General features: G+C 52.7%; 1 protein-coding gene across 2 annotated transcripts in view; it reads right to left on the minus strand.

The window, feature by feature from the left end:
• CDH22 (cadherin 22) overlaps positions 1-14,044 on the minus strand; it is a 79,598-nt gene that overhangs the window by 40,708 nt on the left and 24,846 nt on the right. For both annotated transcript variants that reach the window (XM_043884777.1, XM_043884778.1), the window contains exons 3-4: positions 12,184-12,303; positions 1,244-1,411 (exon numbers count right to left, since the gene is read on the minus strand). In XM_043884777.1, the coding sequence (XP_043740712.1) occupies positions 1,244-1,411; positions 12,184-12,303 (288 nt within the window). The remainder of the gene's footprint in view (positions 1-1,243; positions 1,412-12,183; positions 12,304-14,044) is intronic.

Below are 14,044 nucleotides of genomic sequence, written 5' to 3' on the forward strand. Positions count from 1 at the left end.
GGATGGGAGGGGAGCTGGGGGGAGAATGGATACACGTGTATGTATGGCTGAGTTCCTTTGCTGTCTGCCTGAAACTATCACAACATTGTTAATTGGCTATACTCCGATATAAAATGAAAAGGTTAAAAAAAAAAGAAAGAATACATGAATGAATAAACAGGAGTCTTCCAGGGGCCCTGGCCCCTCTGCTGCCCCACCCCTTCCAGCTGAGGGCTGGCACGCAGCCTGGCACAAAGGAAACTGGGTGGCCCCCGCCCCTTCACAGGGGCTTTGAAGCTTCCCCATCAAGTGAGTGGGGCTGGGCTGGGGGAGTGGCTGAGGGCGGCTGCTGGACCGGTTCCCCCGGCAATAGCAAAGACGGGGAGCTGGCTGGCGGGCTCTGCCCACCCCGCTCTGCGTCTGGACTGAGGTGCTTAGGCTGCGCTGTGCTCTCAGCTAAGGGATTGGATTCCCTTATCTCTCGGGGGTCAGTCCCCTGTGGCAGGGCCTAATGTGAGAGCAGCAGACCTCAAGTAATGACTCGCCTGATAGGAATCAGCCCAGCTCCCCACGGCATTTAGTCTCTGCCAGCTTCGTCGGCTTCCTGGGCACAGCTTTCCCGTCTGAAGCTGGGACTGAGGGGCTGGCTGGGCTGACGGGAGTTGGGGGACTGGGCCAGAGAGGTCACCCCCACTCTGTTGTGCCTGGGGAGGCGGAGAGTGGAAAGCACTCTCCCCCAGTTCAGAAGCAGAGTCCTGCAGGCTCAGAGAAGGGAAAGACCTGTCTCTCCAGACCCTAGCATTTCTATGCAAAATGATAGGTGCCCCTGGGCATGGCTGCAGCCTCTGTCTGCAAGTCTAAAGGACCCCTGTGTCTGTCCCTCCATCCCCAGCGTACCTTTGTAAGCTCGGGTCAGTAGCAGATCGCACATAATAAGCGTGACAGGGGTATGTGCAAGGACCAGCTGGGGTGGGTGGACAGACGGGGGCTCACTCTTGACCAGAAGCAAGCTGCAGGGAGGGGTGGTAAGTGTGTTACATGGATGTGTGGAAAGTCAGACAACTTTGGGGCTGTCTCCTGCAAAAGGCAAGATTGGAGGGGGGAGGGGGCTAGTGGGTGACTTGGACAGATAGACAGATGGACAGATCGGGGAGTCCCTCTATGGCGAGAAGGCTGCGGGGCAACTTGGGGTCAGAGGATGGCTGGGAGGGATGACCAGACAGACACACAGATGCACTCCTCCCTCCGGGAAGGCCTCACTCACTCTGCGGGAAGCGGGGCGGGTTGTCGTTGACATCAGTGACCACGATGGTGACGGTCGTGGAGCCGGAGAGGCCGCCCAGCTGGCCTGCCATGTCTGTGGCCTGGATCACCACCTCGTAGCGCTCCTGGCTCTCGCGGTCAAGGTCGGGCACAGCCGTCCGGATCACACCTGTGGGTGGAGGGGTTGAGGCCAGGGATGCCCCTTGCCAGCTGCCAACCGATACAGAGACCCCTCCCCAAGAAGAGGCCAGGCTCATTCAAGTTCAGGAGGGGAATCACTGATGCAGAAGACACTGATACGACCACCATGCAGGTGTGGGGCTCAGCATACACACACAGGTGCACACACACATGTGCACACATGCATGTGCGCACACACACGCACACATGCATGCACACACACACGCTTATACAGATAGGCTCACAGACAACTCACACTCAGCACTCCACACACACATACCCTCACACACACACTGCTGTCTCACACACATCAGATTCATGCATGCGTGTGTCTTCAGTCGCTCAGTTTGTGTCTAACTCTTTGTGACCTCTGGACTGTAGCCTGCCAGGTTCTTCTGTCCATGGGGTTTTCCAGGCCAGAACACTGGAGTGGGTTGCCATTTACTTCTCCAGGGGATCTTCCTAGACCAGGGATCAAACCCACGTCTTCTGCATTGTAGGCGGATTCTTTACCGCTGAGCCACTGGGGAAGCCCAGATACATGCACATACACTTTAAAACACACACCCTCCCACCCACTTGTACACATAAACACACACATTATATACAGACATATTAACATACATCCACACACTCACACACATACGTGCACATTCACACACTCACAGGCAACACAAAAGCAATAGAATATGGACTATTTAGTTTACTAGAAAGAGGCATAGGGCCTAGAATCAGGCACTGTGTGACCCCCCTTGAGCCTCCGATCCCACTTTCGGGGTCTCAGTTTCCCATGTGAGGGGGAATCCTGACATTTTCTGGGTGAGCCTGGCCTCTGTCTGATTCATCTCTAGGTCGGTGTCACTCAGCCCAGAGCCAGTCCCAGCGTAGCAGCTTGATGAATGTTTAACTGAGTGAACTGGCCTGACAGTCACCCTCAAACACACTCACAATGGAGTCACACTCACCCACACATAAACACTGATATGTCTCACACACTTAGATGTGCTATTAACACATTAATACATCAATACACAGGTAACACCTATGAGGTCACACGCACAGGCACACACATAGCTACTAGCACACACTTATTCTCACACACACACATACACCCTCCATGATTAAGTCATCCCCCAGCCCTGGGGACCCCAGCCCCTTCCTCCAGGGCCCGGCCCTAGATTCTCTGTCCAGGCATCAGCTAATTGCTGATCAGACAATCTTTCAAACTGTTAATGGAAGCAGGCAGAGGGGCAGCAGGAGGGGGTGGCTGTGAGATGAATTCTGAGCAGGGGAAGGCTGACTTCTGGTCTCCCTGCACACACGCTTATACGGTGGGAGATCAGGAGGGAGGGGGGACCTGAGGCACCAGTCAGAGCCCCCCCCACCCCTGACCCACTTCAACCTGTGAGCGCCAGGTGGTGGCAGGTGGTGCCCAGGGCCTGAGCACCAGGTGGAGTCACGCACCAGCAGCCCCACGATGCGCCCCATAAAATCCAGCCTCTCCCTCCTGATGTCCCCAGACAGTCCCTCGACTCCAATAAAGGCAATGGAACGGGAGAAGAGGCTATAGTGTGTGTGTGTGTGTGTGTGTGTGTGTGTGTGTAACTGGGGGAGCCAGAGGTGGTGCATCTAGGGGGTGGGCCTGCTTCTGTGGGATCCCATGGAGATACGGAAAGTGCAGTCTGTCTAATCAGGGGTCCTAGAGACCCTCTATCAGCGGCCTTCTAGACTCCTCAATAAGCTCCCTCCTGACTCCTCCTTGGCCTGGACTGATCTTTCCAAGGGCAGGAGAGACTCGGAAGCAGACCAACTTAGGATAAATCCCAGATCTGCCATTTGTTGACCAGGTGATCTTGAGCAAAACCCCTCATCTTTCTGGACCACAGTTCCCTCATTTATAAAATGGGACCATCACATACCTCCCCAAAGAGCAGGATTTCCCCAACTGGCACCGTGGACATCCCGGGCAGGATAATTCCTCCCACGAGGTGCTGGTAGCAGCACCCTCCCCCTCCCAGCTACAGTTCCAGACATTGGAAAATGGTCCCTGGGGGGCAAAATTGGTTGAGATTCACTGGGGTAGAGTTTCATCTCATGAGAATTGCATGTGACAGTAACAACAATAACTGACATGGATGTGCATTTACCCTGTGCTTGCTGAGGTTCTAAGCACCTTGAGGAAACTGCCTCATTTAAATTTCTCCACAGCCTTATGAGGACGGTGCTGTGATTATACCCAGTTTACAGATGAGGACGTGGAGGCACAGACAGGTTAAGTACTGGCCCAAGGTCGCACATGTAGAAAGCACACAGTGAGGATTCCAGCAGGCTCTCTGGGGCTGGAGCCTGTGCTGTGGATGGCTCTGCTGGACCTCAGTAAGGACGGAGGGCCCCTGCCCAGCCAGCCTGGTATCCCCTGCCCCACCCAGCCTCAGGTACAAGGGGAGAGCGCAAGCCTCTGATAGACTGATGCTGCTTATGCGGTTCTGTCTCAGTTCCTGAGAGAGTCCTTGCTCATCTCCATCCTAATCAGGAAAGCCATGCTTCCAGTCATGCACTAGGTGCCTTGCCCATCTCCCCGGGGCTGGACCTCAACACTGGGATTGTCAGAGGAATCCCTTCCGGGGACTAGGGCAGGACCTGAGGCTGGGATAGGGCAGGACCTGAGGCTGTACTGGGAAGGTGGCCTTGTGTGTCCTCTATCCTGAGGGGCTGAAGGAGGAAAAGAACAGGAAGGGAAGAGAGAAGAGAGGGGAGGATGGAGGTGGCCGAAAGGGAAGGAGAGAGAGACAGAGAGGAATCTGAGAGGTCAGAGCAGAAAGAGACAGAGAGCGCCACTTATGCGGAGGCACAGAAGAAGGGGAAGGAGGGGAGGAGAGGGAAAGGGAGACCCACGGAGAGACAGAGGCCTGGAGAGAAAGCGAAAGAAAGGAGAAAGCAAGGCCAAGGACAGCAAGGGCAGCGTGGACAGACCTCCTCGGGGACGCCAGAGAGGCAGACGGACAGGGAGGGGTTGAGAAAGAAGGTGGGAGGGCGGGAAAGAGGGCGCAGACAGATGGACCGACAGGGGCGTGACCACAGGCCAGAGATGTGGTGGGGGGCAGAGAGGCGGGCTGGGGGGGGCGGGCCAGTCGAGCACTTACAGTGGGCTAAAGAAAAAGTGAAAGTGAAGTTGCTCAGTTGTGTCCGACCCTTTGCGACCCCATGGACTGTAGCCCACCAGGCTCCTCCGTCCATGGGATTTTCCAGGCAAGAATACTGGAGTGTCATTATCAGAGAAATGCAAATCAAAACCACAGTGAGGTACCATTTCACACCAGTCAGAATGGCTGTTATCAAAAAGTCTACAAACAATAAATGCTGGAGAGGGTGTGGAGAAAAAGGAACCCTCTTACACTGTTGGTGGGAATGCAAACTAGTACAGCCACTATGGAGAACAGTGTGGAGATTCCTTAAAAAACTGGAAATAGAACTGCCATACGACCAGCAATCCCACTGCTGGGCATACACACTGAGGAAACCAGAATTGAAAGAGACACGTGTATCCAATGTTATCACAGCACTGTTTACAATAGCTAGGACATGGAAGCAACCTAGATGTCCATCGGCAGACAAATGGATAAGAAAGCTGTGGTACATATACACAATGGAATATTACTAAGCCATTAAAAAGAATGCATTTGAATCAGTTCTAATGAGGTGGATGAAACTGGAGCCTATTATACAGAGTGAAGTAAGCCAGAAAGAAAAATACCAATACAGTATATTAACGCATATATATGGAATTTAGAAAGATGGTAACGATGACCCTATATGTGAGACTGCAAAAGAGACACAGATGTAAAGAACAGACTTTTGGACTCTGTGGGAGAAGGTGAGGGTGGGATGATTTAAGAGGATAGCATGTATAAGAGGATAATAAATATGTATATTATCATATATGAAATAGATCGCCAGTCCAGGTTCGATGCATGAGACAGGATGCTCAGGGCTGGTGCACTGGGATGACCCTGAGGGATGGGAGGGGGAGGGAGGGGGGAGGGAGGGTCAGATGGGGAACACATGTGTGCCCGTGGCTGATTCATATGAATGTATGGCAAAAACCACCACAATATTGTGAAGTAATTAGCCTCCAATTAAAAAAAAAAAAAGAATACTGGAGTGGGTTGCCATTTCCTTCTCCAGGAGATCTTCCCGACCCAGGGATTGAGCCCAGGTCTCCCACATTGTAGGCAGATGCTTTACCGCCTAAGCCACCAGGGAAATCTATGGGCTGAGCTTTGTCATTTACGTCTAGGCTCTCACTGATGGGAGTCTGGTGATGGGGCCACTGTGCATAGATGAGTTTGTGGACCAAAACGTCAGTGACCCCGGTTCTAAGTGGGTCTGGGAGCAGGGGTCTGACTGAGATCTATGCCTGTGGGTGAGGTGCCACGCTTGTGTGACTGGCCTCCTTGCTGTCCCTGTCAGTTCTGACCCCAGAGGAACTGGGGACCCTTAAGTCTTCATCCCTAGAAACAGGTCATGAAGCTGTGCTGAGTGTGTGAGCAGGTGCCCTCTCTGGACAATGAGGAGGTGCTGCTTCTGGACCCTGCCCCCAGGGCCACACTCAATGACAGGTTGCTATGGTGATAGCTCCCGATGAACCCCGCCTGCTGGGATTCACGCCTTGGGTCAGCCCCTCCCACACTGACTCCAGCCTCGGCCGTGGGACTGGCTTTGGCCAACGGGACATCAGCAAGTGCGACAGAAGCAGAGAGACTTGATAAACCCTTGTGTGCCAGGGCTTGTCTCCTTGGGACCCCGAGACCACTGCGCCATGAAGAAACCCAAGATGAAAGGCCATAGCTGTCCTAGCCGACCTGCCAGCTGACTGTTGCTGTGTGAGTGACCCCAGCAAAAGAACTGCCCAGCCAACCCACAGAATCGTGACAAATAATAAATTGTTGCTGTTTTAAGCCACTGTGTTTGGGGACAGTTTGTCACACAGTGGTAGATAGCTAACAGAGAAATCGAAATTCCCCAATCCGTTCCTCTTCTGGGCTCACTCCTGTAGCTGCGTTTCACAGGAGGGCCATCTGGCTGGAAGGTCCAAGATGGCCTCATGCATTGATACATGCTGGGCGGTTGATCCTGGCTGTTTACCAGGCCTTCTCTCATCCTCCCGTGGGCTGGGCTGGCTTCCTTAAACCGTGATCTCAGGACCATGTTCCAGGAGAGAAGCATGAAAGCTGCAAGGTCTCTTAAGACCTAATCCGGGAATCTGCAGAATATCACTTCTGCTACATTCCATTGGCCAAGGCAAGTTGTAAGGTGCAGCCCAGATTCAGGGGGCAGGGAAATAGACCCCTCCTCCCCCACTCGATGGGAAGAGCTGAAGTCACTTTTCTAGGAGGCCAATTCAGGGATGGGAGGACTTGATGGCATATTTTGCGATCTGCTCTATTCCATGCCCCATTCTATCCCTGATGCTGGGAGAAGCGTCCTGGAGGCTGGTGTCCACCTGAGAGTCTGAGGGAAAATTCTCAAATCAACTCTTAAACCATCTGGCTCTGGGTTTCCCTGGTGGCTTAGTGGTGAAGAATCTGCCTGCGAACGCAGGAGACACGGGCTTGATCCCTGGTCTGCAAAGATCCCACAGGCCGAGGAGCAACTAAGCCCGCGAGCCACAACGACTGAGCCTGTGTGCCCTAGAGTCCGTGCTCCAAGAGAAACCACCACAGTGAGAAGCCCACACACCTCAGTGAGAGGAGCCCCCACTCTCCGCAACTAGAGAAAAGCCCGCACAGCAAGGAAGACCCAGCACAGCCAAAAATAAATGAAGAAATAAAATTATTTTTTAAAAAACAAACATCTGACTCTGAAAATTCATTCACTGACTCATTTATCAGGGCCTTACTGAGGGGCTATCATGTGCCAGGGCTACACAGAGTCAGATAAGAAGTAGCACAAAAATGAGGGACTTTAGAGTCAGATAGATATGGGTTCAAGCCCTCTTTCCACCACTTATATGTTACCTGACCTTGGGCAAGTTCTTAACTCTCTCTGAGCCTCAGTTTCCGATTCTGTAAAATGGGACTACTCAGTGGAAAGGGCTCTTACATGGGTTAAATGAGGCAAAGCTTCAGTAGCAGGTCCCACATTTTGGAGATGCTTTGAGGATTCCCTCTCCTAAAGTCCTGGGTTGTGGACCCCATAAATCTGTTCCACAAGGGCCAAGATCCACATTGTCTTGCTCATCATCTTATCTATACAATCCAGCACATAGTAGGTGTTCGATAAACATTCTGACTTACGGACCTACAACCATAGACCCTCTGCCTGCCTCTCCCAGCCTGGATAGTTGTCTGTCTATCTGGCTTCTCTGGTGGAACAAAAGCCCATGAAGGCAGAAACCAGATCCAGTGCATCATCCTGACCCCCGGGATCTGGCACTTACAAGGGTGAGTTTCATTCCCTCTTCGGGAAGCCAACGATTCTGGCTCAGCTGAGAATGTTCAGCAGAGATCTTGAAGTCTCTGAGAGCCAGAGGCTTTCTGTTCTTGCTGGGATGGTGGCTGGGCGGGGGCTGGCAATGAGAACCTGGCCCTGGCTCCCCACAGCCTTGTCCTCACCCAATGCCCCCAGTTCCAGCTGTTGTCCTCCCTGCTCCCGCCGTCCCCTCCAAATGCTGCAGAAGGGGCCCAGGAGCCCAAGTGACGCCTCATTAGCCCTGCAAATGCCATCCCTGTTTTCCCAGCGGGGGGTCTGCTGGCAGGCCTGGCCTTTAAAACACACACGCTAATTCCTCCTCTGGCACGGGCTCGTGGCGCCCCGCCTCCTCCCTTCTCACACCTTCCTCTCAGGCCCCGTTCCGGCTCTGCTCCCTGCTATCTGCACAGCCAGAACAGACTGTACCTCGCAGCAGCTGCTAAATATAGACCCGCATCAGCAGCATATTCCTGGCTGGGGAAATGGAGCTGGGGCTGGAAATGGCACTGGGGCGGCTCCTACCATGGGGCCAAAGGCTCGGGGAGGAAACATCGAGTCCTTCCTGGGCAACACCTCCACAAAGACCCTTTCAGGCTGTGGAAGTTGAAGGGTCCTGAAAACAAGGACCCCGTTTGTGTTTCTCCGCTTGCCTTGCCCGGTGCCCACTTTTAAGCTTCTTGGGAACCGTTTCTGCCCTCCCAGGCTCCACGGCCTCCTACTTGCCACCTTCCTCCCGACTCTCTGCAGCGGGGGATGCTCTTTCTTAGAACCTGGCCATCCTCCTCACTCTCTTGGAGTCTGATGCTTCATCTGCCCACCCCTGTCACCTGCCAGACTCGGTCCTGGCCCTGCCCTTATTTCTCTGTCCTGTCTTTTCCTCCCCACCTTAAAGCTGAAGAACTCTCAGGCTGAAGGCACCATCATCCCCAGGGATTGCACTGAGCCCATCACACCCTCACTGTTCCCCGGCCTGCATCTTCTGTCCTAGATACTGGGTGGCCGACCCCCTCACTTTCATTCAGGGATCAGCCCCAATATCACCTCCCCAGAAAGGTCTGTCCTGACTTCTTCATCTCAGTCTACTGTCTTATCCTGCTTAGGTGTCTTCCTAGCACTCACTGCTACTCAATATTAAGTTACATGTTTATGTGCTTGTTTTCTGTATTTTCTACCTAAAAGTTCTGTGAGGGTAGGGTCTTGGGTTTGTCTGTTGCTGCATTCCTAGGGCCTGGAGACAGCAGGACATGTACAGGCATTCAATAAAGAGCTGGTGAATGAATGAATGAATGAATTCTCCTACTGGACCCTCCCAGCAATCACGTGAGATGAGTATTATTATCTCTCTTGTGCACACGAGGAAGTCAAAGCTCAGAGTCCCAAGCATTCTTGGAGCTTTACACCCAAATTTCAGATGGCCCATTCTAGATGATTCTTCCCTCCTCTCATCTAAAAGCCAACAGAGTTAAAATCAAATTAAATAGCTCTGCCCCAGATCCTGAAGCATACTCAGTAATTTCTCTGCCGCTTGACAGTTTTCTTAAGCCAACCTCATCCTTCTGTTTTTGTAGATGGTGCCCCTTTCCATCCCAGGTTCTGACGTTAGGAAACCCCAGATCCCTTCCTTAATCTAGTCCTATACATTCACCCAGGTCTTCAAGGTTTGCCCTTTGCAGGATCTCACTGTCACCCCTCATTCTCCCTCCTCAGCATCTCAAAGAATCTTCCTTAGCAATCCCGTATCATCTCTGGCCCCCAACAAGATGAAGCAAGTTAAGGAGTCTGGGTGGGCACCAAGAAAGGGTGCAGGCTTTGACTTTTGTCCTTCGGGGCTCTCTGCTGGCACCCCAGGCTCCTGGGTGTCCCTGAATTCAGTGCTTGCTTCTGAGCCATGCTATACAGGGGCAGCCTGAGGGATCTTGTTAAAATGAAAACCTGAGCATGTCACTTTCCTGCTTTAAAGTCATCAATGAACCCACAGGGTTGGCGAGGGGGAGGGGAACAGGCTCTCTCCTAGGCGGCTCTTCGCGAGTGTAATCTGGTACATTTCGGCATTATCTATCCTGATTCCAAACGCACATGCTCTTTGACCCAGCTTTTCCACTTCCCGAAAATTATCCTGCAGATACACTCACACAAGCACAAAATGATATATGTATGAGGTTATTCACTGTAGCATTGTTCGTTGTAGAAAAAGATTGGAAACAGCGTAAGTGTCCATCAAGAGGGGACTGGTGAAATAAATTTCAGTGTATCCACAACAGCTGTTAAATAAAAGAATGAGGAAGCTCTTTATGTGCTCATATGGGATAATCTGCAAGATGTATTGTTAAGCGAAAAAGACAAGCAGTGTGTATAGTGTGTGTTTATAGCTACCATTTGTGTAAAAAACAAGCAAACAAACAAATACATGTACCTACATTCTTGTACATGCATAGTATAGCTCTGGAAAGATACACAAGAAAATTACATTGGTTGCTTTGGGGATACAGACCAGGTATCTGGGAGACTAGAAGGGGTGAAAAATTTCCATTAAATACAAACTTGGACTTCTTTTGGAGCTGTGCTGGGTCTTCGTTGCTGTGTGTGGGCTTTCTCTAGTTGTGGTAAGTGGGGGCTACTCTCTAGTGGGATGCGGGCTTCTTATTGCCGTGGCTTCTCTTGTTGCAGAGCGTGGGCTCTAGGCTCACGGGCTCAGTAGTTGTGGGTTGTGGTGCATGGGCTTAGTTGCTCCATGGCATGTGGGATCTTCCCAGACCAGGGATCAAACCTGTGTCTCTTGCATTGGCAGGCAGATTCTTTACCTCTGAGCCACCAGGGAAGCTCCCAAATTTGGACTTTTTGAATCTTGAAATGTATTATCTATTAAAAAAAATTTTTTTAGACAATATTTTTCAAGTGAATGAGTTCAAGGTCTCATAGGATATATACACCATGTGGCTCCCTTTGGGGTTGCAACTTCTGAGGGTGAGACTGCTCTTCCTTCCTCTCTTTTTAAAAACATTTCTTTCATGTTTGAATGTTTTCTAAAATGTATTAGTTTTGCAAGGAGAAAAAGTAATGCAGATATTATGTGTAAGAGCATGTGATTATAGACTGGAACCCTCCCCCTAAACAAAACAAACTCACACACATACAATATCCCAATCTCAAATCTATCAAACACCCTCCCACCCCACTGCCCTTAGAATAAAATCCAAACACTTTGCTTGCCTTGCATGCGATGCAGCCAGGCCCCAGCCAGCCTCTCCAGGTCACCTCTCCACAAGCCTCTTCCCCAGTCCTGAGTTGTTTACAATTCCCCTTACGCCTCAGGCTGTTCTCTTCCTCCCAGTTTTGCCTGCACCATGCCCTCTGCCTGGAATGCCCTTCTCTGCATCTCGGTCTGGCCAGCACTTTATCCTTTGGAGATTGCTACCACTTCCTCCGAGAAACTGGCATCCTCATTGCCCACGCAGACGCCTGTCCCCCTGCCCCCACTGGACTAGGAGCCCCATGGTGACTTTCAATAAACATTTGGTGGTGTCTGATGTCTCAACCCCTGCCTGCTTCAGTCCCAGGACCAGTGAGAGCACTGCTCTTGGCATTGGCAGCCACAGCCAGCTGTGGGACCTGGAGTGAACCAGTTCACCTCTCTGAGCCTCCTCCTGTCCTCTGTGCACCTCCGGCAAGCCACCGGAGCACATCCCCCACCCGGGGATGTACTCAGGTTCTAGCCTCAGAGCGAGTGAAGCGGTGGACAGTGGGGAGGTGTGCTGCACCATTGCTTGGCGGTGGTGGGGAAAGCAGTAAGCCAAGACCTTCCCTAACGGTCTTGGCTTCTGTCTTCCCATCAGATCCTTAACAACTGTCACTTGAACAGAGGTTTCACAACTGCCAAAAATGTGCCCTGCACAGGCCCACTGCCGCCCCCCACTACCTGAGGGCCCCCAGCTACACTTATGACCATGGCCGACTCATACGGACTGCGGATGCGTCTGCTCCAGTTTAGTTCTCAGGCCAAGGTGGGGGGCCCCTGAGTTCAGATCTCTGACGTCCTTTCAGGAGGCCTATAGTGGTTGCTTCCCGCCTTTTGGTTTTCGTGCCAGTCTTGCAGGTGCCCCCCCCCCCCCCCCCCCCACGGCCCTGGGGTCTCCTGGATCCGACGAGATGCTTCGGTATCCTGTCCCAACCTCAGCGCTGTTGGTTGGAAGGCTGAGAGCGGAAGTCCGCCCGCCTCTCTGGTCCCGCCCCTTATGCCACGCCTCCAGTCCCGCCACGGCCCCGCCCCTTTAGGCTGGCCCCGCCCCTCACCGGTCTTGGGGTCCACGGTGAAGTGATGCTCGCCATCCAGCACGCTGTACACCAGTCGAGCGCTGCTGCCATACGTGGGGTCATCCGCATCGGAGGCCATCACCTGCATCACGGATGTGCCTGGGCCCGGGGGACCAAGCGAGACAGAGGTCAGCTGGCGCCGCTGTGCTCCTCCTCTCCACCTCTCCCCACCCACGACAAGCTGGGAAAGGAGACTGAGGCTGGAGGTCACTGAAGCCAGTCCCTTCACAGTCCCCTTGTCCACATTAAGCCCCAACCCGCTTCCAGATCTGGGGGCCTTCCCAGAAGCACGAGCAGGACCATGGAGCCAGATCTGGATTCAAAACTCCTTTCCCAGCTGCAGGACTCTGGCGAGAGAAGAGAGCCTCTCTGAATCTCAGTTTCCTCACCAGCAAAATGGGGACAATCCTGGTTCTTGTTTATGATGGAACACATTTTAAACTCCCACTCTACAATGAATGGGCTCAGAGCCGTCTCTCAGTGGTAGTGGAAATGGTTAATTTTACCAGTTAAGGTCATTACCGTCAGAGTTAGAGCTGAGACTGGAAACCACGCACTTTACTCCCAAAGCAGGGGTCTTTCTACCCACCCCAACCCGTCCTGATTTCTCAAGGAAATTCTGCCTTCTTCCTCCCATCCTCCATACTCCCATCCCCACCATGGAGGGGGTGTGTGCGGAGGTCAATGCAGAAGGACAACCAAGTTTACTGAGACTCAGCAGCCAGTGTCTCTTGGCCCCCAGGCAGAAGAACAGCAGCACACAGCTCTTGCTTTGGGAAGTAGTTGGCTGTGGTCCTTGGTGCCCTCCTCGCTCCTCCCCCCGGGTGCCCAGACAGCCCCCAGCCCCAACGCACACACTTCTCCTCATGCTCTGCACGTAGGCTGCTGGGGAGAGTATAAATTGGATAAAAGTCCATCAAACAGCGGCAATTAAGTTATTGATTTTCGACGCTGCCTCATTAAACTGGGAGCTTCTCTCGGCCTGTCCCAGAGATGGCTCTAATTTGACATCATGTTCAATTTGACGAAAGCAGAGCTTGGGACGTGAGGCTGGACAGGGTGCGGATGATGGAAGGGGTGGGGGAGGGGTTGGATGGAGGGACAGGCTAAGCTGAGTGGTCCATCGGAACCTTTCCAGAGAGGAGGGGATAAGACCCAAGAGGGAGTCATGAAGGCTCGAGATGGGACCCAAGGGGGAAGAGACTCAGGCATCACTTCAAGGAGATGCCCCCTTCTGGGTGCCCTGCTAAGGTTCCAGATAGAACCCTTCTGGTGGGCTGGGCCCTCTGGGCCAGTGAGGTGGCATGCTGGGGGGTACGGCTAGTTCACTGCCTGGCTAATGAGTGAGGCTTTGGAAGTGCTACTGCAGCAATTCTGCTGAGCCCAGACTGCTGCCCGCCTCTCCCTCCTCCAGCCTGGGGCCCTCGATCATTCCAGACAGACACATGTATTTATTTTTCACTCTTTTGCATTTCTCATTTCCCTCTCCATGTCCCCCCCTCCCAGCCTCCTAAACCGGCCCTGCAATGCGCCTCTCTCTTTTGGCGGCTCCAGCTCCACATCAACCATGTCAGAGTTGCCTGGAGAAGCTGGGAGGAAGAGGTTTGGGCAAGCCCCCTCCCTCTTGATGCTAGGTAACCAGGGGTCTTCTATTCAGGGCCAGGGCATGATCCCAGGCCCCTCCTCTTAAACAGGGAGAAGAGAGAGTAATAGACCCTACTGAGCACTCACTGCATGCCTAGCTTCACCAGCCACTTAAATCCATTATCTCTAATTCTCATAGCATCTCTGAGAGGCAGAATGGACCTCTCTAAATTACAGGTGGGGGAAACAGGGGGAA

Source organism: Cervus elaphus, chromosome 23 (assembly GCF_910594005.1).
Source record: "Cervus elaphus chromosome 23, mCerEla1.1, whole genome shotgun sequence".
Classification (NCBI taxonomy): domain Eukaryota; kingdom Metazoa; phylum Chordata; class Mammalia; order Artiodactyla; family Cervidae; genus Cervus; species Cervus elaphus.